This window comes from Triticum dicoccoides, chromosome 5B (genome assembly GCF_002162155.2).
Source record: "Triticum dicoccoides isolate Atlit2015 ecotype Zavitan chromosome 5B, WEW_v2.0, whole genome shotgun sequence".
NCBI classification, from domain to species: Eukaryota; Viridiplantae; Streptophyta; class Magnoliopsida; order Poales; family Poaceae; genus Triticum; species Triticum dicoccoides.
In genome coordinates this window covers 86226154-86249093 of record NC_041389.1, presented here as the reverse complement: position 1 = coordinate 86249093, position 22940 = coordinate 86226154, and the positions used below count along the sequence as shown (strand labels likewise).

General features: G+C 44.9%; 1 protein-coding gene across 1 annotated transcript; it reads right to left on the bottom strand.

The window, feature by feature from the left end:
• Window positions 1-801: 801 nt before the first annotated feature.
• Window positions 802-8300, bottom strand: LOC119309144 (WAT1-related protein At5g64700-like). Its single transcript, XM_037585204.1, has 3 exons — window positions 8056-8300; window positions 2087-2149; window positions 802-1825 (listed from the first exon to the last, which is right to left on the bottom strand). The coding sequence occupies exons 1-3, from the start codon at window positions 8298-8300 to the stop codon at window positions 985-987; spliced, it is 1149 nt and encodes a 382-aa protein (XP_037441101.1). The 3' UTR covers window positions 802-984.
• Between the last annotated feature and the right edge of the window lie 14640 nt (window positions 8301-22940).

The window sequence follows — 22940 nt, the reverse complement described above, 5'->3', positions numbered from 1 at the left end:
GAAGTCGATATCGCATCGACGGTACACCATCTGCAATTCTGTCATGAAGTTTTGCAGTGGAGGCAATGTGGCCATTAGGCTAGTCAACCATGGAGATCGTAAATTTTGCTTCGTGTACATGTTGGTTAATTCATTCATTCACCCATTATTTCTCTACATGTTGTATAGTCTGCACGCTCTATAGTGATGTACTACAGGACCAAGGGCAGGCCATTCACACACATTTGGATGAAGTTCAAGGGGCATCATGTGTGTGACGGCATGTGCTCGCTCTGATTCTAGTACCGTTGAATTCAGAAAACTTGTTGAACATCCGGTTATCTTGTATGTAATATTCACCTTTAAACTATTGTTGGATATTTACATGTTATTTATGAATGAATTATGCTAGTTTTTAATTATTTTGAGTCTTGCGGTCATAGAAAAAACGGAAACAGACATCTTGGGAACATGATGACGGGCTTCCCTATCACTCTCCGCGGACTAGTCCAGGGATACCGTGGGATCGGCCTTAATTCACGCCGAGGGTGAAGAACTAGCGCACATAACAGCATAACTTGCCAGTCTTATGTTGAATTTGGAATAAGTGAATTTAGAGAACTTGTTGAACATCCGGTTATCTCGGATGTAATATTCACCATTAAATTATTGTTGAATATTTACATGTTATTTATGAATGAATTGTGCTATTTTTTTTATTATGTCTGAGTGTTGCGGTCTTAGGGAGAAAAAGAACACACATTTAGGGAACAGCATGGCCGGTCCGATGTCACTCTCCGTGGATTGGTCCAGCGGATACCGTGTCTGTTTGGGATCGGCCTTAATCCACGCCGAGCGTGACGAACTAGCACACATAACAGCATAACTCTGCCTGTCTTATGTCCCGGACACATTGGAATAACTGTGTGCGATGTGATCACAGGTTCCTACGGCTCAATAGTTCAATTAATTCCATCCATATCCGTACCCAAGCTGGATAAATCGCTAGGCAATGCCATCGTCGGCGTCTCCTGCACACCGCAGCTCCTGCTCGGCGTTGACCGCTTTGGCGGCCGCGAGCTCCTTGCTTTTGCCCCACAGAAACGCATAGAGGCCGACGACGACGAGCGCCGCTCCCAGCACGCCGCCAAGGTAGACGTCGGTTCCGAGCACGACGGCGTCAACGGCGGTGGTGGCGACGAGCGACAGGGAGTTGAACATGGGAGGGTACACTGGGCCGCGGCGCTCCACCGCCCACGACACGAGAACGAACGTGACGCCCGTGTTGAACACCCCGGAGTAGACCACCGTGGCCAGCTGCAGGTCCCAGCGCAGCGTCCACGTGCTCGCCCATCCATGTCCGTTGCCGGCGGGGGCGAGGACGACCGCCACGGCCGCGGCCACGGCAGACTGAATGCTACCCGCGGCGCACGTGAGCACCGTGGCCCAGTACCGGGACGGGAACACCTTGGCGACCTTGGCCTGCACGACGAACCAGAGCGCGTAGCTGACGCAGCTCCCGCACAGGAAAAGCGTGCCGATGGCCATGTCGCGGCCGCCGTGGGGCGAGGCGACGTGGGGGTTGTTGGCGTGGAAGGACTGTCGGAGGTGCGGCAGCAGGAGATGGGTGCCCTTGCAGAGGCTGACGACCATGGTGCCGGCGACGCCCACGACAGCTCCGAGGAGCTTCATCCTGCTGGCCCAGGCGGCGAGGGAGAGGCGCTCGGCCCGGAGCGCGACGGCGATGATGAAGGTGGCGACGGGGATGAGGTTGAGGAAGTTGACGGCGTAGGCGGCGCTGGTGACCCGCAGGCCGCAGTAGTACAGCCCCATCGCTAGCAGTACTCTACATACATATATATACATAAACTTGTGAGAGGAATATCAGTGTAAATCGAAATAACTAAGAATTAGTTAGTCCAATTTTGACTGAAACCACGACGAGTAAATCGAAACGAAGGGGGTACTTTTCTTCTACTCAGAACAACATTATGCTTTTTACCCATGAAAACATGATATATTTTTTCTCACACATGCATTTCTAAAGATAGAACTTCTGGCTACACAAAATACAAGTTGCATTGTAAGAATAGATTGGGATGCGAACCCGAACGTTGCGTTGAGGGAAATCCAGCCCAACACTCGCGGGTTCACCTTCTTCCACATCTCCCTGAAACAATTTATTTAATTAATTAATATCCAAAAACAATTAAGCAGGAACTTATTAATCAGTGCAAGAAGAACAAGCTAGCTAGGCAACTAAAGAAATGAGGACACATCAGACAAATGGATGCATGGGAGATACTGTTCTTTCCAGATACTGCATGCATGCATCGACGGGAAGAGACGTTATCTCAGTTATTAAAAAAAAAATGAGAACATCTCAGTTATTAATTACCATATCGGTTATTTGCAGCAATAAAATTTACTAGCATATCGGTTAATTAGTAGTAGAAGTACGTAGTACTAATTTCTTGTGCTCTCACTAATTAGGAGTAGAGGTTAATACGTATTCACAAGAGTAGGTGTGACTTTCCAAATTGACACACAGACAGAGTAGCTAGTACATTAATTAGTGCTGATCTCGTTCGATTAGCAGTTCAGTTCGCGTGCTAGCGCTAGCTAGCTAGCTGTCAGGACACTGACCCAACTAATCAAAACACAGGCCAACTGGTCCTTGTCCGAACTTTCCACTTCTGTCAAGTGTTTGTCTGGTACATTTCGCAAAAAAAGGGTGTTTGTCTTGTACACACACTATTAAGCAGTAGGGCAGGAGTATACATCATTTTCCAAATCGGAGAAGAGTGGTACAATTAATTAGCAATAATGCTACACCTACAAAGGTTTGCATAACCTTCCAAACTAAGGGGGTGTTTGTTTACAGGGACTTTTTTGTGTAGGGACTAGAAAAAGTCCCTCTTAGAGACTTTTTTACCAAACGGGAGGGACTTTTAGGGACTAAACTAGGCCTTTGGGACTAAAAAGAAGAAGTCCCTCTAATAGAGTCTTTTTGAGACTTTTCCCTGCCCTGCCCCCACCGAGCCTCGCCTTATCCTCTCCCGCTCGCTGCCCCGTCCCGCACAGGAGTCGCCGCCGCTCCCCGCCTCCGCAGCGCACCTGCAGTCGCCGCCGCTCCCCGCCCCAGCACCGCACCTCCATCTTCGGCCCGTCCCCGCCCCCGCACCGCACCTCCAGACGCCGCCGCTCCCCGCCCCCGCACCGCACCTCCATCTCCAGCCCGTGCCCCGCCTCCATTGGCCGCCGCCGCCGCCATGGACGGTGATGAAGACGATGGTCTTCACTACTTCTCTTAGGTCCCCTCCCATCACCAGGCTTCACAGGGCTCATCCGCGGGCGGAAATTTGGGGAGGGGCATGGGCTTCTTCGATCTGAACACCAACGTCGACGACTACCCCGACTTGGGCTCGTACCAGCAACTCCTCCGTGGCGAGTCGGCCGGTCATGGTCTTCCTCCGATTGGACGTGGTCGTGGGAGGTCCGTGTCCCAGGGCGGAGGAGGCCGCGCCCGGTCTCTGAACATTGGAGGTGGATCGGGCTCTCACATGCGGCCGTTCGTCGCCCCGGGCACAGCTGTTGGTGACGGAGGCGTCAGAGGGCGTGGGAGGTCCGTGCCCCAGGGCACTGCACGCGGTGTAGGTCGAGCCCGTGGGGTCTCATCGGCCGGCAGCATAGGCGTCGCAGGACGGGGATTCTCAATCTCTCAAGTTGCAAGCCGGCAACGTGCATCGTCATCTGCCGTGCCTTCAGAAGATGTAGACGACAGTGAAGGATTTGAAGATGGAGACGACAACTGTGTTTTTGGAGAGGTAAATTTCTGAGTTCTGTACATTCATGTCCATGTGTTCTTGCTAGTAAAAGATTTTCATGCCAGTTATGCAACATTTTGGTGCCATCCTTATCAGCCTTATAATTAGTAGATCAACATTTTGGTGCCATCCTTATGATGTTGTGCTCGAGTGCCCATTTGTATGAAAAGTGCAGTAAATTATTGGTATGCAAAGTTCCATATTGATGCTACGAGCACAGCATGTACATGTGTTCTGTTGCTGTAAACTGGATAGTTGGGGTGTAGACCAATATAACTGGGTGTAGAAGACTGTAGAAATTGTTGTCAGATTCATCTTCTTTTTGTAACTGGGTGTAGAAGACTTTTTGTAACTGAGTTGTGCAAATTCATGTACATGTGTTCTGTTGCTGTAAATAGATATAGTTAAATTTGTATATGGAATTCACCACCGAATATATTTCTATATGGAATTCACCACCCAATTTGTTGAATTGTGTATTTGTTATTTTTTGTTTAGAAAAACATTGCCAAGGCTGATTGGACAGACGAGAATATTACGATATTTTGTAACATTGCCTGTGAGGAAGCTAGGGATGGGCACTGTGTGAATGGTGCTTGGACAACTAGAGCCTACAATAATATGAAGACAAAATTTTATGAACGCGCCGGCCTCCTCCATACTACCAAGCAATTCAAAAATTGTTTAACTAAACTCAAGAGCTTCTATAGCGCTTGGGCGTGGTTGGGGCAGCAAACTGGTTGTGGCCGAACTGGAGACGGGGCTATAACCGCATCAAGTGAGTGGTGGACAAAAAAAATTAAGGTACATCATTCAGCAAATAACAGTTGAATTGCTCATAGTTGATTACATTAGTTAGCCTTGTCCTAATTACCTAACTAATGCTGCAGGAAAGACCAGATGTCAGAAAATTCAAGGCTGGCAATCCTGAGTATTTGGATATGCTTATAGAGCTATTCCAAGGTGTGGCAGTTGATGGATCGTCAGCTTATGTGCCCGTAGATGAAGAGGAAGAAGAATATGATGCTGCCGATGATGGACATGAGCAGAGTCCAATGAGCACCACCAGCAGGAAGAGGGGAAGCAGCGGCGCTGAACAGTCAGCAACAAGCCCAGGCAAGAAACACAAGAGCCCAATGGTGAAACTGAATATGCAAACAAAAGGCAGGAAGCAAAGGACAAGGCAAGAGAGAAGAAATCAAACAGCACTAAGGAGAGCATTACTCTTTGTCAAAAATTGGCGGTTCAATGTGGTGCAGAAGAAACAAGTGTCGAGTACTTCATGGCAACTCAACTGTTTGCAGATGAGGCAAACAGAGTCATATTTGAGAACATTACAAGTGATGATGCTAGACTGACTTGGTTGAAGAGGTGGTGCATGATGAAGAAGTTGTCCTAGTGTTCTTCTGTACTAGTGTTCTATTTTCCAAAATAACTATGTAATGGACCTGTAGTGTGCGACCTTGCTAAATGATCATTGCATGTTACTGTGTTTCATAATGTTTGGGTGTACTAATGTTTGCTAGTTGAAGAGGTGGTGCATGATGAACAATTTGTACTAATGTTTGCATGTTTCAGGACAATGGCAGCAGTGCTGACGATGGCAGCAGTGCTGATGGGAGCAGTAGTGATGATGAAGCACTGATGTTGTTGATGCACCAAAACAGAAAGAGAAGAATGCTGCAGATGGCCTGCATGGTTGGTATGTACCACTTGGACTCTTACTGTAACAAAGGACCTAGAAGAGTACCAATACAGTCTGGGTATGATTGGGTTATGACAACACTAGGCAACAAAACTTCCTGTTACAACATGTTTAGAATGCATAGAACAGTCTTTGAAAAATTACATAGTGCGCTTGTTGATTCCTATGGTTTGAAGTCAACCAAAAGAATGTCATCAGTTGAGTCTCTAGGCCTGTTTCTGTGGATAGTTGGTTCCCCTCAATCTCTAAGACAAGCAGAAAACAGATTTGTTAGGTCATTGGACACAATTGTAAGAAAGTTTGATAAGGTTTTAGCCTGCCTGATCAAGCTCGCAAAAGACATCATCAAGCCAACAGATCCTCAATTCAAAACTGTGCATTCAAAACTAAGATCTAGAAAGTATGCACCATTTATGGACAATTGCATTGGAGCAATAGATGGGACACACATATAAGTTGTGGTACCAGTTGCCACTGCTGTCCAGCATGGGAATAGACATAAGGAGAAGAGTCAGAATGTGATGTGTGTGTGTGACTTTAATATGAGATTCACATTTGTCCTAGCCGGTTGGCCAGGATCGGTGCATGACATGAGGGTCTTCAATGATGCCCGATCCAGATTTGGTGACAAGTTTCCAAAACCTCCACCTGAAAAGTTCTATCTTGTGGACTCAGGATACCCAAATAGACCTGGTTATCTTGCACCATACAAGGGGTTAACCTATCATTTCCAGGAGTACCGTGATGGCACAATGCCTAGAGGAAAAAAGGAACGCTTCAATTTCAGCCATTCTTCACTTAGAAATTTCATCGAGAGGTGTTTTGGAGTCTTGAAGAACAAGTGGAGGATTTTGTTTCACTTACCAAGTTATCCACAACAGAAACAAAGCAAAATCATTGTGGCCTGCATTGCACTGCACAATTTTATTAGAGAAAGTCAACTAGCTGATATAGATTTCGACAAGTGTGATCAAGATGAAAATTATGTACCATTGCCTGTGCCAACGACCACTCCAACAAATGATTCAACCAATGAGATGGATAGTGCTGCTATGAATCAATTTAGAAATTGGGTCGCTGATGGGTTGTGGAGCTTGAAACAGCAATAATATATTATTTCGGTTCTTATGGACAAGTGTTCTTCGCTCATGTAATCTCACTTATTTCGGTTTTTATGAACAATTGTTGGCACGAACAAGTGTTCTCTTCTAGTGTTGTTTTGGTTGTTACGAACAAGCTTATTTCTGCTCTTATGAACAATTGTTGGCACGAACAAGTGTTCTCTTCTAGTGTTGTTTTGGTTGTTACGAACAAGCTTATTTCTGTTCTTATGAACAATTGTTGGCATGAACAAGTGTTCTCTTCTAGTGTTGTTGGCCCTGGGACTTCTATATGCGATGAACAAGTGGTTTTTCAGGAGCCGAACTGGGACTTCTGTTGTTATTATTTATGTAATCTGTACTAGTTAATTATTAGCGGCAGATTGCAATGCGGCGAAGTGCCGAACTGGGACTTCTATCGGCAAATGAACAAGTGGTTTTTTCTGTTTTTATCATTTATATATATGTACTAGTCTGTACTAGTTAATTATTAGGGGCAGCATGGTCTTTTAGCACGTCATTTATTATCCTCTAGTCCATATTTAGTCCCTGGAAACAAACAGGTAGGGACTAGAGACTTTTTAGTTGGGACTAAAAAAAGTCCTAGGACTTTTTAAACAAACAGGGCCTAATTCTCTCTCTCCCTCTTGATTTTAAGTGGGATGGGCACCCTCATTCCCCTATTACCAATCACAATCCTCCCCGTCAGTTATTTGTATGTAAAATCTTGAAGTAAACCTTTGTAGATGTAGCATCAATTAGTGCAGCTACTGGCGTGTTCCTACTACTATGTGCATGCATGCATGATCAGGGTCGATCCATCGATCAGCACAAATGGAGAGAGTTGCACGCATGTGTGTAGAGCGCTGTCACGAAAACTAGCTAATTTGTACGTTAATCGCCCCAAAATTACCAATGATTGTCGAATTTGGCAGTTGTGGCCAAATGTGTGTCAATGTCAAAAGTTTTACTACTTCCATGACAGTGTCAAACTACGTCTTATATTAAATTAGAGAGGCAGTGCGTGAGAATACGTATTGCTAATTAAATAAACTGCGTGAATAATATCTATATATGACCCAGACCATCATATTAACACCGCAACTAATCCGCCGGCAAGGGTCAAATATACGTCGATCCACTCGTTCGTCACTCGAGCTAGCTTTAGCTACATGGTCGGCGTCGCATGCATAGCATAGCATAGCGAATTAATTAGCTAATAAATAACCAGTATACTGAAACAAAATACGTACAAAAGACGGTTCATGCATGAATGAATGGATGACGCATGGAAATATACAGTTTGGGGCGGACGCGGCGAACACACATCGCACGCCGTACGTGCGTGAAAATTAGTGCAAACGTACGTACTTTCTCTAGAACTAATCGATGGATGTTGCACCGTAGTATACCATCGATCGATTGGTCAGGCGTGCGTGCGTACCTCTCGAAGACGACGGCGAGGGGGGCGACGAAGGCGGCGGCGACGAGGTTCCGGTAGACGAGCAGGACGAGCGGGTGCATGCCGCTGTTGAGAGCCACCTTGGAGAGCAGCATGGTCACCACCGTCAGCACCTGCACCAGCATCATGCCGGCCGGCAGCGCCACCCGCTCCGCCCGCCTCCTCCTCCTCCTTGCCTCATCCTCCGCCAGCGCCATCACGGCCACGGCGCCGTCGCGCCCCGCCATGTCCCGAGTACGGAGTCAGGGACGATCGAGATCGAGAGCTTAATTTCCTGGGACAAGAGCAGGGAGCAACGCAACGCCGAGAGGCAAGAAGGGGGGGATATATAGCCAGGAACGAACAAGCAAGGCGATACGATGGTGGAATGCAGCTGGTCAGTGGCTTTGCACTGCGTAACGTACGTGTGGTTAGTTGTTACATCTACTCCATTGTATACACAGTGTTTCAAGAATCGATCCATGCACCTCTCCCTCCCCGCAAACAAAAAAACAAATAAAAACTGACATCCCCCAATCAATTGTGATATTTTGTGATACAAATGCAAAAGATTTTGCAAACAAATTAATAATAGCTAGTGATTAAATTGCTTGAAGATGAATAGACTAGAAATTTTTTCCGTAATTTCTTTTTCCTTGAGCCGATCCTAACTCAAACGCACTGCTAAGGATAACCCTAGCAGTAGCGCTGGAATTAGAGCTATCAGTAGCGTTGGTACTAGCGTTACCACTAAGGCGCTACCGCTAACTGGTAGCAGTAGCGCTGGTTGGTTTTCCGGCGCTACTGATATACCTAATTAGCAGTAGTGTGCCATTCAAAACAGCACTACTGATAACAGTAAATAGCAGTAGCATTTCTAATGAAAAGCGCTACTGCTAAATTTTCCTATATTTTTCGCTGCAGCTTATTGTCGCTGTATTTGTATAGATTTTATATACAGTAGTTTCATCATATGATTTTATGCAATGTAGATTAGCTTTAGAAAAATATATGCAAAAGATGCACGGATGTCGTAATAGTAAAAAAAATTGCCATGACAACTCCATGGATGTTATCGTAGTTCAACACGTGCATTATTGACACGTATTGACCATAATGTGCAGGAGTTTCATAATTGATATTATAATTCTCAACATCAATAATAAATGAGACAAGATGATCCTTCTTCTCATAAGTTAATTCAGCGCCATCAGTGTAGTAGGTTCTGTCTACCATCTTCCGTACATTTTTTGAAGAATAAAAATTAAGTTATCAATGAAAATAAGTTGTCAACTATTTTAAAATAAATAATATATATTACTTAATAAATATATTTGAGAAACTCACATAGAGGTAGAAGTGGAAGCGTATCAACAAGGACCCAAATGCCATCGTCAGGATCACCAAGATTGTACGTGACATACATACTCTCCTGAAAATCATACGCCTTGCATAGTGCTTCCCAATTCTAGCAACCAAAATGGGATACGCTCTCCGACTGTATAGCTTTACAGCAAAATCATAACCATGATGGGTCTTGAGATGAACTATCTTTGTCTCCATGTTTTCATGATCTTCAAAATTCAGATGCTCCAAGACATAGCGTCTTGCATGAGATGGGATAAGCTAGTTGAATTGTAAGACGACAATTACACGTTGAAGAAGCAGAAGTCATGCTTAATTACGAAAAAAGACTTGTCGTTGCGTACCGTTTCAACATCGAAGGTCTCATCGAGCTTAACACTAAAGTGCCGACCATCTACCAGATGAGGCCTGTCGCACAGACCCCGGTCGTCGCCGCAGTAGTTGCACTCCGGGATCCTATCGTCGTTGTCAGGCATTTCCTATGTTCATAATTCAAAGATTAAACTTCTAAAATTCAATATATGTACTACAAAAACTAAATTAGATCATTATTATTCATCATGGGTTGACTGTCGGTCTGTCGAGTCTTTTTTTGAAAACTCTCATCTCATTTCATGTGGTGTATATGGTGGACACTCCCTCACTGATGGACCGCCGGTGATGGTCGTTACTCCTCCTTCCCCTAGTGCATAACAAATGTCTAGCACAAGAAGAAGAAGGAGAAACCACCCCAACGACAACAATCGGGATTCTTCGCCCTCTCTCGTATATGGTGGACACACTCCCTCGCGGATTTTTCAACCATCGGTGATGGTCGTTACTCCTCCTTCCCCTAGTGTTGGGGAACGTAGTAATTTCAAAAAAAATTCCTACGCACACGCAAGATCATGGTGATGGCATAGCAACGAGAGGGGAGAGTGTTGTCTACGTACCCTCGTAGACCGTTAAGCGGAAGCGTTATGACAACGCGGTTGATGTAGTCGTACGTCTTCACGAATCGACCGATCCAAGCACCGAACGTACGGCACCTCCGTGTTCAGCACACGTTCAGCTCGATGACGTCCCCCGGGCTCCAATCCAGCGAAGCGTCGAGGATGAGTTTCGTCAGCACGACGGCGTGGTGACAATGATGATGTTCTACCGGCGCAGGGCTTCTCCTAAACTCCGCGACGATATGACCGAGGTGGATTATGGTGGAGAGGGGCACCGCACACGGCTAAGGAACGATCCGTAGATCAACTTGTGTGTCTATGGGGTGCCCCCCGCCCCCGTATATAAAGGGGGAGAGGAGGAGGGGGCCGGCCTAAGGGGAGGCGCGCCCTAGGAGGGGGAAACCTACTCCAAGTAGGTTTCTCCCCTCCCTTTCCTATTCCAAGAAGGAGGGGGAAGGAAGGAGTGGGAGAGGGGGAAGGCAAGGCCCCCCCCCCTTCCTTGTCCTATTCGGACTCAAGGGGAGGGGGCGCGCCACTTGCCCTGGCCGGCCCCTCTCTCTCTCCAATAGGGCCCATCAAGGCCCATTACTTCCCGGGGGGGTTCCGGTAACCCCCCGGTACTCCGATTTTTCTCCGAAAACACCCGGAACACTTCCGGTGTCTGAATATAGTCATCCAATATATCAATCTTTATGTCTCGACCATTTCGAGACTCCTCGTCATGTCCATGATCACATCCGGGACTCCGAACAACCTTCGGTACATCAAAACTTATAAACCCATAATAAAACTGTCATCGTAACGTTAAGCGTGCGGACCCTACGGGTTCGAGAACTATGTTGACATGACCTAGAACTATTCTCGGTCAATAACCAATAGTGGAACCTGGATGTTCATATTGGTTCCCACATATTCTACGAAGATCTTTATCGGTCAAACCGCATAACAACATACGTTGTTCCCTTTGTCATCGGTATGTTACTTGCCCGGGATTCGATCGTCGGTATCCAATACCTAGTTCAATCTCGTTACTGGCAAGTCTCTTTACTCGTTCCGTAATACATCATCTCATAACTAACTCATTAGTTACAATTCTTGCAAGGCTTAGGTGATGAGTATTACCGAGAGGGCCCAGAGATACCTCTCCGACAACCGGAGTGACAAAACCTAATCTCGAATTATGCCAACTCAACATGTACCTTCGGAGACACCTGTAGAGCACCTTTATAATCACCCAGTTACGTTGTGACGTTTGGTAGCACACAAAGTGTTCCTCCGGTAAACGAGAGTTGCACAATCTCATAGTTGCAGGAACTTTGTATAAGTCATGAAGAAAGCAATAGCAACATACTAAACGATCGAGTGCTAAGCTAACGGAATGGGTCAAGTCAATCACATCATTCTCCTAATGATGTGATCCCATTAATCAAATGACAACACATGCCTATGGTTAGGAAACATAACCATCTTTGATCAATGAGCTAGTTCAAGTAGAGGCATACTAGTGACACTATGTTTGTCTATGTATTCACACATGTATTATGTTTCCGGTTAATACAATTCTAGCATGAATAATAAACATTTATCATGAAATAAGGAAATAAATAATAACTTTATTATTGCCTCTAGGGCATATTTCCTTCAGTCTCCCACTTGCACTAGAGTCAATAATCTAGTTCACATCGCCATGTGATTTAACACCAATAATCATATCTGTATATGATTAACACCCATAGTTCACATCGTCATGTGACCAACACCCAAAGGGTTTACTAGAGTCAATAATCTAGTTCACATCTCTATGTGATTAACACCCAAAGAGTACAAAGGTATGATCATGTTTTGCTCGTGAGAGAAGTTTAGTCAACGGGTCTGTCACATTCAGAGCCGTATGTATTTTGCAAATATTCTATGTCTGCAATACTCTGCACGGAGCTACTCTAGCTAATTGCTCCCACTTTCAATATGTATCCAGATTGAGACTTAGAGTCATCTAGATCAGTGGCAAAACTTTCATCGACGTAACCCTTTACGATGAACCTTTTGTCACTTCCATAATCGAGAAACATATCCTTATACCACTAAGGATAATTTTGACCGTTGTCTAGTGATCTACTCCTAGATCACTACTGTACTCCCTTGTCAAACTCAGTGGTGGGGTATACAATAGATCTGGTATACAGCATGGCATACTTTATAGAACCTATGGCTGAGGCATAGGGAATGACTTTCATTCTCTTTCTATCTTCTGCCGTGGTCGGGCTTTGAGTCTTACTCAATTGCACACCTTGTAACACAGGAAAGAACTCTTTCTTTGACTATTCCATTTTGAACTACTTCAAAATCTTGTCATGGTATTTACTCATTGAAAAAGCTTATCAAGCGTCTTGATCTATCTCTATAGATCTTGATGCTCAATATGTAAGCAGCTTTACCGAGGTCTTTCTTTGAAAAACTCCTTTCAAACACTCCTTTATGCTTTGCAGAATAATTCTACATTATTTCCGATCTACAATATGTCATTCACATATACTTATCAGAAATATTATAGTGCTCCCACTCACTTTCTAGTAAATACAGGCTTCACTGCAAGTCTGTATAAACTATATACTTTGATCAACTTATCAAAGCGTATATTCCAACTCCGAGATGCTTGCACCAGTCCATAGATGGATCGCTGGAGCTTGCACATTTTGTTAGCACCTTTAGGATTGACAAAAACCTTCTGGTTGCATCATATACAACTCTTCTTTAATAAATCCATTAAGAAATGCCGTTTTGACATCTTTTTGCCAGATTTCAAAAAATGTGGTAATTGCTAATATGATTCGAACAGACTTTTAAGCATCGATACGAGTGAAAAAATCTCATTGTATTCAACATCTTGAACTTTGTCAAAAACCTTTTCCGACAAGTCTAACTTTGTAGATAGTAACACTACTATCAGCGTCCGTCTTCCTCTTGAAGATCCATTTATTTTCTATGGCTTGCCGATCATCGGGCAACTCCACCAAAGTCCACACTTTGTTCTCATACATGGATCTCATCTCAGATTTCATGGCCTCCAGCCATTTTGCAGAATCTGGGCTCATCATCGCTTCCTCATAGTTCGTAGGTTTATCATGGTCTAGTAACATGACTTCCAGAATAGGATTACCGTACCACTCTGGTGCGGACCGTACTCTGGAGGTCCTACGAGGTTCTATAGCAACTTGATCAGAAGTTTCATGATCATCATCATTAGCTTCCTCACTAATTGGTGTAGGAATCACTGGAACTGATTTCAGTGATGAACTATTTTCCAATTCAGGAGAAGGTACAATTACCTTATCAAGTTCTACTTTCCTCCCACTCACTTCTTTCGAGAGAAACTCCTTCTCTAGAAAGGATCCATTTTTAGCAACGAATATCTTGCCTTCGGATCTGTGATAGAAGGTGTACCCAACAATTTCCTTTGGGTATTCTATGAAGACGCACTTCTCCGATTTGGGTTCGAGCTTATCAGGATGAAACTCTTTCACATAAGCATCGCAGCCCCAAACTTTAAGAAATGACAACTTGGGTTTCTTGCTAAACCACAGTTCATATGGTGTCGTCTCAACGGATTTAGATGGTGCCCTTTTAACGTGAATGCAGCTGTCTCTAATGCATAACCCAAAAACAATAGTGGTAAATCAGTAAGAGATATCATAGATCGCACTATATCCAATAAAGTGCGGTTACGATGTTTGGACACACCATAACGTTGTGGTGTTCCAGGTGGCGTGAGCTGTGAAACTATTCCACATTGTTTTAATTGAAGACCAAACTCGTAACTCAAATATTCGTTTCCGCGATCAGATTGCAGAAACTTTATTTTCTTGTTACGATGATTTTTCCACTTCACTCTGAAATTCTTTGAACCTTTCAACTATTTCAGACTTATGTTTCATCAAGTAGATATACCCATATCTGCTCAAATCATCTTGTGAAGGTCAGAAAATAACGATACTTGCCACGAGCATCAACACTCATTGGATCGCATACATCGGCATGTATTATTTCCAATAAGTCAGTAGCTTGTTCCATTGTTCCGGAGAACGGAGTTTTAGTCATCTTGCACAAAAAGCACGGTTCGCAAGCATCAAATGATTCATAACCAAGTGATTCCGAAAATCCATATTTATGGAGTTTCTTCATGCGCTTTACACTGATATGACCAAAACGGCAGTGCCACAAATAAGTTGCACTATCATTATTAACTTTGCATCTTTTGGCATCAATATTATGAATATGTGCATCACTACGATCGAGATCCAATAAACTATTTTCATTGGGTGTATGACCATTGAAGGTTTTATTCATGTAAACAGAACAACAATTATTCTCTGACTTTAAATGAATAACCGTATTGCAATAAACATGATCAAATCATATTCATGCTCAACGCAAACGCTAAATAACATTTATTTAGGTTTAACACTTATCCCGAAAGTTTAGGGAGTGTTTGATGATGATCATATCAATCTTTGGAACTACTTCCAACACTCATCGTCACTTCCCCTTCAACTAGTCTCTGTTTATTCTGTAACTCCTGTTTCGAGTTATTAATCTTAGCAACCGAACAAGTATCAAATACTCAGGGGCTACTATAAACACTAGTAAGGCACATATCAAAAACTTGTATATCAAATATACCTTTGTTCACTTTGCCATCCTTCTTATCCACCAAATGTTCAGGGCATTTCCACTTCCAGTGACCATTTCCTTTGCAGTGTAAGCACTCAGTTTCAGGCTATGGTCCAGCTTTGGGCTTCTTCGCAGGAGTGACAACTTGCTTGTCTTTCCACTTGAAGTTCCCTTTCTTTCCCATTGCCTTTTTCTTGAAACTAGTGGTCTTGTTAATCATCAACACTTGATGCTCTTTCTTGATTTCTACCTTCGTCGATTTCAATATCACGAAGAGCTCGGGAATCGTTTTTGTTATCCCTTGCATACTATAGTTCATCACGAAGTTCCAGTAACTTAGTGATGGTGACTAGAGAATTCTGTCAATCACTATCTTATCTGGAAGATTAACTCCCACTCGATTCAAGCGATTGAAGTACCCAGACAATCTGAGCACATGCTCACTAGTTGAGCGATTCTCCTCCATCTTTTAGCTATAGAACTTGTTAGAGACTTCATATCTCTCAACTCGGGTATTTGCTTGAAATATTAACTTCAATTCCTGGAACATCTCATATGGTCCATGACGTTCAAAACGTCTTTGAAGTCCCGATTCTAAGCCGTTAAGAATGGTGCACTAAACTATCCAGTAGTCATCATATTGAGCTAGCCAAACGTTCATAACGTCTGCATTTGCTCCTGCAATAGGTTTGTCACCTAGCGGTGCATCAAGGACATAATTCTTCTGCGCAGCAATGAGGATAAACCTCAGATCACGGATCCAATCCGCATCATTGCTACTAACATTTTTCAACACAATTTTCTCTAGGAACATATCAAAATAAACATATGAAAGCAACAATGCGAGCTATTGATCTATAACATAATTTGCAAAATACTACCAGGACTAAGTTCATGATAAATTTAAGTTCAATTAATCATATTACTTAAGAACTCTCACTTAGACAGACATCTCTCTAGTCATCTAAGTGATCACGTGATCCAAATCAACTAAACCATAACCGATCATCACGTGAGATGGAGTAGTTTTCAATGGTGAACATCATTATGTTGATCATATCTACTATATGATTCACGCTCGACCTTTCGGTCTCCGTGTTCCGAGGCCATATCTGCATATGCTAGGCTCGTCAAGTTTAACCCGAGTATTCTGCGTGTGCAAAACTGGCTTGCACCCGTTGTAGATGGACGTAGAGCTTATCACACCCGATCATCACGTGGTGTCTGGGCACGACAAACTTTGGCAACGGTGCATACTCAGGGAGAACACTTCTTGATAATTTTAGTGAGAGATCATCTTAAAATGCTACCGTCAATCAAAGCAAGATAAGATGCATAAAGGATAAACATCACATGCAATCAATATAAGTGATATGATATGGCCATCATCATCTTGTGCTTGTGATCTCCATCTCCGAAGCACCGTCGTGATCACCATCGTCACCGGCGCGACACCTTGATCTCCATCATAGCATCGTTGTCGTTTACGCCATCTATTGCTTCTACGACTATCGCTACCGCTTAGTGATAAAGTAAAGCAATTACAGGGCGTTTGCATTTCATACAATAAAGCGACAACCATATGGCTCCTGCCAGTTGCCGATAACTTCGGTTACAAAACATGATCATCTCATACAATAAAATATAGCATCACGTCTTGGCCATATCACATCACAACATGCCCTGCAAAAACAAGTTAGACGTCCTCTACTTTGTTGTTGCAAGTTTTACGTGGCTGCCACGGGCTTAAGCAAGAACCAATCTCACCTACGCATCAAAACCACAACGATAGTTTGTCAAGTTGATGCTGTTTTAACCTTCGCAAGGACCGGGCGTAGCCACACTCGGTTCAACTAAAGTTGGAGAAACTGACACCCGCTAGTCACCTGTGTGCAAAGCACGGCGGTAAAACCAGTCTCGCGTAAGCGTATGCGTAATGTCGGTCCGGGCCGCTTCATCCAACAATACCGCCGAACCAAAGTATGACATGCTGGTAAGCAGTATGACTTATATCGCCCACAACTCACTTGTGTTCTACACGTGCATATAACATCAAACCATAAAACCTAGGCTCTGATGCCATTGTTGGGGAACGTAGTAATTTCAAAAAAAATTCCTACACACACGCAAGATCATGGTGATGGCATAGCAACGAGAGGGGAGAGTGTTGTCTACATACCCTCGTAAACCGTTAAGCGGAAGCGTTATGACAACGCGGTTGATGTAGTCGTACGTCTTCACGAATCGACCGATCCAAGCACCGAACGTACGGCACCTCCGTGTTCAGCACACGTTCAGCTCGATGACGTCCCCCGGGCTCCAATCCAGCGAAGCGTCGGGGATGAGTTTCTTCAGCACGACGGCGTGGTGACGATGATGATGTTCTACCGGCGCAGGGCTTCTCCTAAACTCCGCGGCGATATGACCGAGGTGGATTATGGTGGAGAGGGGCACCGCACACGGCTAAGGAACGATCCGTAGATCAACTTGTGTGTCTATGGGGTGCCTCCCGCCCCCGTATATAAAGAGGGAGAGGAGAAGGGGGCCGGCCTAAGGGGAGGCGCACCCTAGGAGGGGGAAACCTACTCCAAGTAGGTTTCCCCCTCCCTTTCCTATTCCAAGAAGGAGGAGGAAGGAAGGAGTGGGAGAGGGGGAAGGCAAGGGCCCCCCCCTTCCTTGTCCTATTCGGACTCAAGGGGAGGGGGCGCGCCACTTGCCCTGGCCGGCCCCTCTCTCTCTCTCCAATAGGGCCCATCAAGGCCCATTACTTCCCGGGGGGGTTCCGGTAACCCTCTAGTACTCCGGTTTTTCTTCGAAAACACCCGGAACACTTCCGGTGTCCGAATATAGTCATCCAATATATCAATCTTTATGTCTCGACCATTTCGAGACTCCTCGTCATGTCCATGATCACATCTGGGACTCCGAACAACCTTCGGTACATCAAAACTTATAAACTCATAATAAAACTGTCATTGTAACGTTAAGCGTGCGGACCCTACGGGTTCGAGAACTATGTAGACATGACCTAGAACTATTCTCGGTCAATAACCAATACGGAACCTGGATGTTCATATTGGTTCCCACATATTCTAAGAAGATCTTTATTGGTCAAACCGCATAACAACATACGTTGTTCCCTTTGTCATCGGTATGTTACTTGCCCGAGATTCAATCGTCGGTATCCAATACCTAGTTCAATCTCGTTACTGGCAAGTCTCTTTACTCGTTCCGTAATACATCATCTCATAACTAACTCTTTAGTTACAATGCTTGCAAGGCTTAGGTGATGAGTATTACCGAGAGGGCCCAGAGATACCTCTCCGACAATCGGAGTGACAAAACCTAATCTCGAATTATGCCAACTCAACATGTACCTTCGGAGACACCTGTAGAGCACCTTTATAATCACCCAGTTACGTTGTGACGTTTGGTAGCACACAAAGTGTTCCTCTGGTAAACGGGAGTTGCACAATCTCATAGTTGCAGGAACTTTGTATAAGTCATGAAGAAAGTAATAGCAACATACTAAACGATCAAGTGCTAAGCTAACGGAATGGGTCAAGTCAATCACATCATTCTCCTAATGATGTGATCCCATTAATCAAATGACAACACATGCCTATGGTTAGGAAACATAACCATCTTTGATCAATGAGCTAGTTCAAGTAGAGGCATACTAGTGACACTATGTTTGTCTATGTATTCACACATGTATTATGTTTCCGGTTAATACAATTCTAGCATGAATAATAAACATTTATCATGAAATAAGGAAATAAATAATAACTTTGTTATTGCCTCTAGGGCATATTTCCTTCACCTAGTGCATAATAAAGGTCTAGCACAAGGAGAAGAAGGAGAACCGACCCCCACGACAACATTCGAGATTATTCTTCTCTCATATATGGTGGAGACTTTCTCCCTCACTCATTTTTTGATTGTCATTTATGGAGTCTCGACAGACTTAAGTCAACCCGAAATGTCGCTTAATTATCTTCCTAGAAAATCCGGACGACTCGATATTTCCTACATATTCTAGCACAAGTCATGTCAAAATTCATGGAATAATCCGGCATGACCTTTGCTAAAAAGGACATATCGAGCGCCTGAAATTTGCCAAAGTGGAAATTAATCGACACTCCGGCAAAACATAGGCCACTTGGAGGTGTTTGGTTGGTCATCACATTGTCACAATTACTCATCTACTACTCTACTACATCTATCAAAACATCTACATCATCATTGACATGGGGATTTGACTAGTCTCACCTCGAGGTCGGAGGGGGTCGGTGATAGGGACGACGCGGTCGGGATGATGCAGGGGCTCCTTGATTTCTACAAAAACAAAATATAAACAAAAACATTATTAGGACTTAGTGAAACCATATGTCTAAAACAGAAACAAAATTTGTAAAACCTAGTTCTAACCCTAATAATTTGTAATGCCCATCTATCCATCAATTTGTCTAAACCTAGTTCTAACCCTAAAAATTTGGTAAACCTTGTTCTAACCCTAAATATTGAAAAGACATATACATTTACTAAAAATACCCTAGTTCTAGCCCTAACATCTATCCTTCCATCCATCTATCTATATATCCATCAATATATCCATCCATCCATATATCCATCCATTTGTCTATCTATACAATATATCAAAAATACAATAGTTCTAACCATCTATCTATCTATCTTTCTATCCATCTGTCTATGCAATGCAGGAGGGGTCGGAGGGAGGGAGAGGGCTGGGAGGGAGAGAGGGATGGAGGGAGAGGGGGAGGGAGCAGGGAGGGAGAAGGGCGAGGGACGATGGAGGGAGAGGCAGGGTCGGAGGAGGAAGGGAGAAAGGAGGGAGGGAGACATACCGGGCGACGGCGGCGGCGCGACAGCGGGCGGTAGCAGCGGACGATGAGAGTGTGTGGGAAGGAAGAGTGTTCGGGCCGGCAGGGGGAGGATAAGGTAGAATTAACAGTAGCGCTGGTTGCTCGCCCAGCGCTACTGCTAAGTTGGGCCCACCATGCAGACTTAGCGGTAGCGGTGGGCTGGTGGCCCAGCGCTACTGCTATGTCCCTAGTAGTAGCGTTGGTTCCAGCCAACTGCTACTACTACGTGTAGCCCCTACCGGTGGCCATGGGACCACTTAGCAGTAGCGCTGCCTGGTGGCCCAGCACTACTGCTACTTTGATACCTGTAGCGCTTGTTGTCAACCAGCGCTACTACTAAGTGTCGATAGCGCTGACCCTATAACTAGCGCTACTACTAAATTTCTATCTATAAGCTTTCTTCTAATAGTGACGGGTCCAAAACTCCGAATTATTGTGCTGGGCCAATAAGAGACCGTCACATGTCCTTGCTTGCCAGCATCTAACATTAATATATTTTTGTATCTTTGGCGACTTTATTCAAATAACCACCAACTCGTTTACATGAGTTGGGACTAGAAAGTTAGCGGGCCGATCCTGCCACGAAAATCCGGTCCTTTCAATGAAGCCAAACCCATCAAGCTCATGAGCAGCAAGGTTAGCCCCTCAAATTCCGCCATCAGCTTTTGGCAATCATTTGTAACAACTGGTTCTGAAGCACGCTACCCCGATGGATTTAATATGGCCTGTACAACTTTTTTGCAATCTTACTGCATCGGTCCTTCCTCACCTGGTCTACCGAAAGGAACCAACTTGTGATTGAATGGTTAGAGGAACTATGATATCCACAGCCCAACAGGGTTCAAATCCTGGTGCTCGTATTTATTTCTGGATTTATTTCAGGATTTCCGGCGATGCGCATTCAGTGGGAGGAGACTTTCCCGTCGATGACGAGGTGCCTACGGTGACTTCGTAAACTTCAAGATGATATGCCGCCTCAGTCTTTCGGGGGTGCTCATAGGGGTAGGGTGTGCGCGTGTGCGTTCATAGGGGTGAGTGTATGCGTGTGTGTATGAGCGCTTGTGTCTGTACTGATGTTCAAAAAAAAAGCTTCTCCACACCGTATCTACATAGAGAGAAACACAATAATTGTTGCTAGCATGGACGGTTTCTTAGAGCAACCCTAGCAGACCCCGCAAAAATTCGACCCGCAAAATTCACTTGCGGTTTCACGAAGATCTCGTTTGCGGGTCGAAAACATGTGTCGCCGATCAGATACCGCATCTAAACCTGCATAATTTGAAAAAACTCTTTCGCGGAAGAAATTGCACACACATAGTTCATCACATCACATACTACACAGTTCATACATACTACAGGATCAACAAACTAAGCATAGATCATACTAAATGCTACGTTAACTAGTAGTAGAGGGGGTCGGATCTGACGACAGCGAGGTCGCGGCAAAATGGACGACGTCGTGGAGGCCGAGCAACGCTCAATCCTCCTCGCTGGAGCTACACAGGTCGATGTACTTCGCCGCCTGCTCCACGCGGATGCGGCGCTACTCCTCAACCTTGTCGTTGGCGGCGACGTTGGTCGTACTCCTCCGTCTCGCGGCGGTTGAAGCTCGGCGGCGGCGACATCCCGCGGTTGGTCCACCTCCGGGCACCACGCTTCCTCGCGCCGTCCGCCCGGACGCTCCGCTCGCGTTCCGGGTCGCGCTCACGGCTGGATCTGCTGCCGGAGCCGCGTCCAGAGATCCACATTCGCCCCCACATGGCGGCTGGAGGTGGGGCGGGTGGTCGCCGGCGGCGAGAAACTGCAAGAGGGGAAAGGGAAATCGGGTGGCTCACGGCGGCGGAGGGATAGAGTTTGGACCCGCAAAAGGGTCGTGGAACCACAGTTATACTGCTCGGGACGTGCGGTTTGCGGGCTGCGGCAAAAAAATTTGCGGGTCGGGCGAGTATGCGTGCTCTGTTCTGACCGGAAAATTGAACCGAGCCCGCATACTCGCCGAAATTTTTGCGGGCCGGGCGTTTTGCGGGGTCTGCTAGAGTTGCTACCACCAGTCGAGAATGGCGTGGATGCTGGTGGCAACTGAGAAGAGGAGAAGGAGTAGTGATGCCGTCAAGAACATGTCGCTGCAGTTTTTCATTTGTTGGCTTCGAAGTAATAGGAGTCTCAATCTAGAGTGGCGAGGTGCGAGAAGTGCATCGATGAATTCGGATAAATATGAACTCACTTTAAAAAATACATTTCTAAATGCTAAAAAAATTCTAGAAAGGTTGCACGGATACGTCTTCATATTTTATGTGCGTACATAAGGTTTCACGAAAAAATAACTAGTTTTGTGGCCCGTGCAAAAAAAATATGTCGTAAAATGCTATTTAGAAGCATTGAAATTTATCTTTTTTGCGGAGATAGAACGAAAAAACATTTTTCATAAAACTTTATGCCGCGCACACACATTTACGAACATGTATGTGTGGATTGAATTTTTCATCATTTTAAAACATGTTTAAAATGCATTTTTCAAAAAATGGGTGCATATGCCCATGGGTTCAGGACGTGCCGACTCAGCGAGGTGCATGTCTATATAGAGTGACTTCAGGATGTTATGGAACCCCAAGAGGACGGCATAATCTCACCAGAGCCAGAGATCAACTCGTCGGCGCTCCTCAATATATACTCGAATAATACGGCCTCCAATCTCCACATTTAGAGTACTTCGACACCATTCCTTTGGCAGAAGGGTTAATTGATCTGGCAACCCGACATGAAGGTCTTGAGGTGAGACGAGGTGGCTGGGCACGACAACATAGAAAATATATGTGGTCGTGCTATAGAAAAGGGGCAGACATATATAAGCGAGATGTGCTCCGTAGCAACGATGAAGCGGAGTGGGAGGAGGGACCACCAGCGGCATCGGATGGGAGATGCCGATGGCTGCACACTGGAATAGGAGATGTTAGAAGCGACAGGCGCTTCGTACAAGTGAGTAGAAGAAAAACACATAGAAAAGAGTATCAAGCAACAACACAAATAGGGCAGTAAC

Coding starts and splice junctions, on each gene's coding strand:
- LOC119309144 (XM_037585204.1), bottom strand. CDS start 8,300: ATGGCGGGGCGCGACGGCGCCGTGGCCGTGATGGCGCTGGCGGAGGAT. Junction 2,150..8,055: donor CTCGCCGTCGTCTTCGAGAG/GTACGCACGCAC, acceptor AAATTGTTTCAG/GGAGATGTGGAAGAAGGTGA. Junction 1,826..2,086: donor TCCCTCAACGCAACGTTCGG/GTTCGCATCCCA, acceptor ATATGTATGTAG/AGTACTGCTAGCGATGGGGC.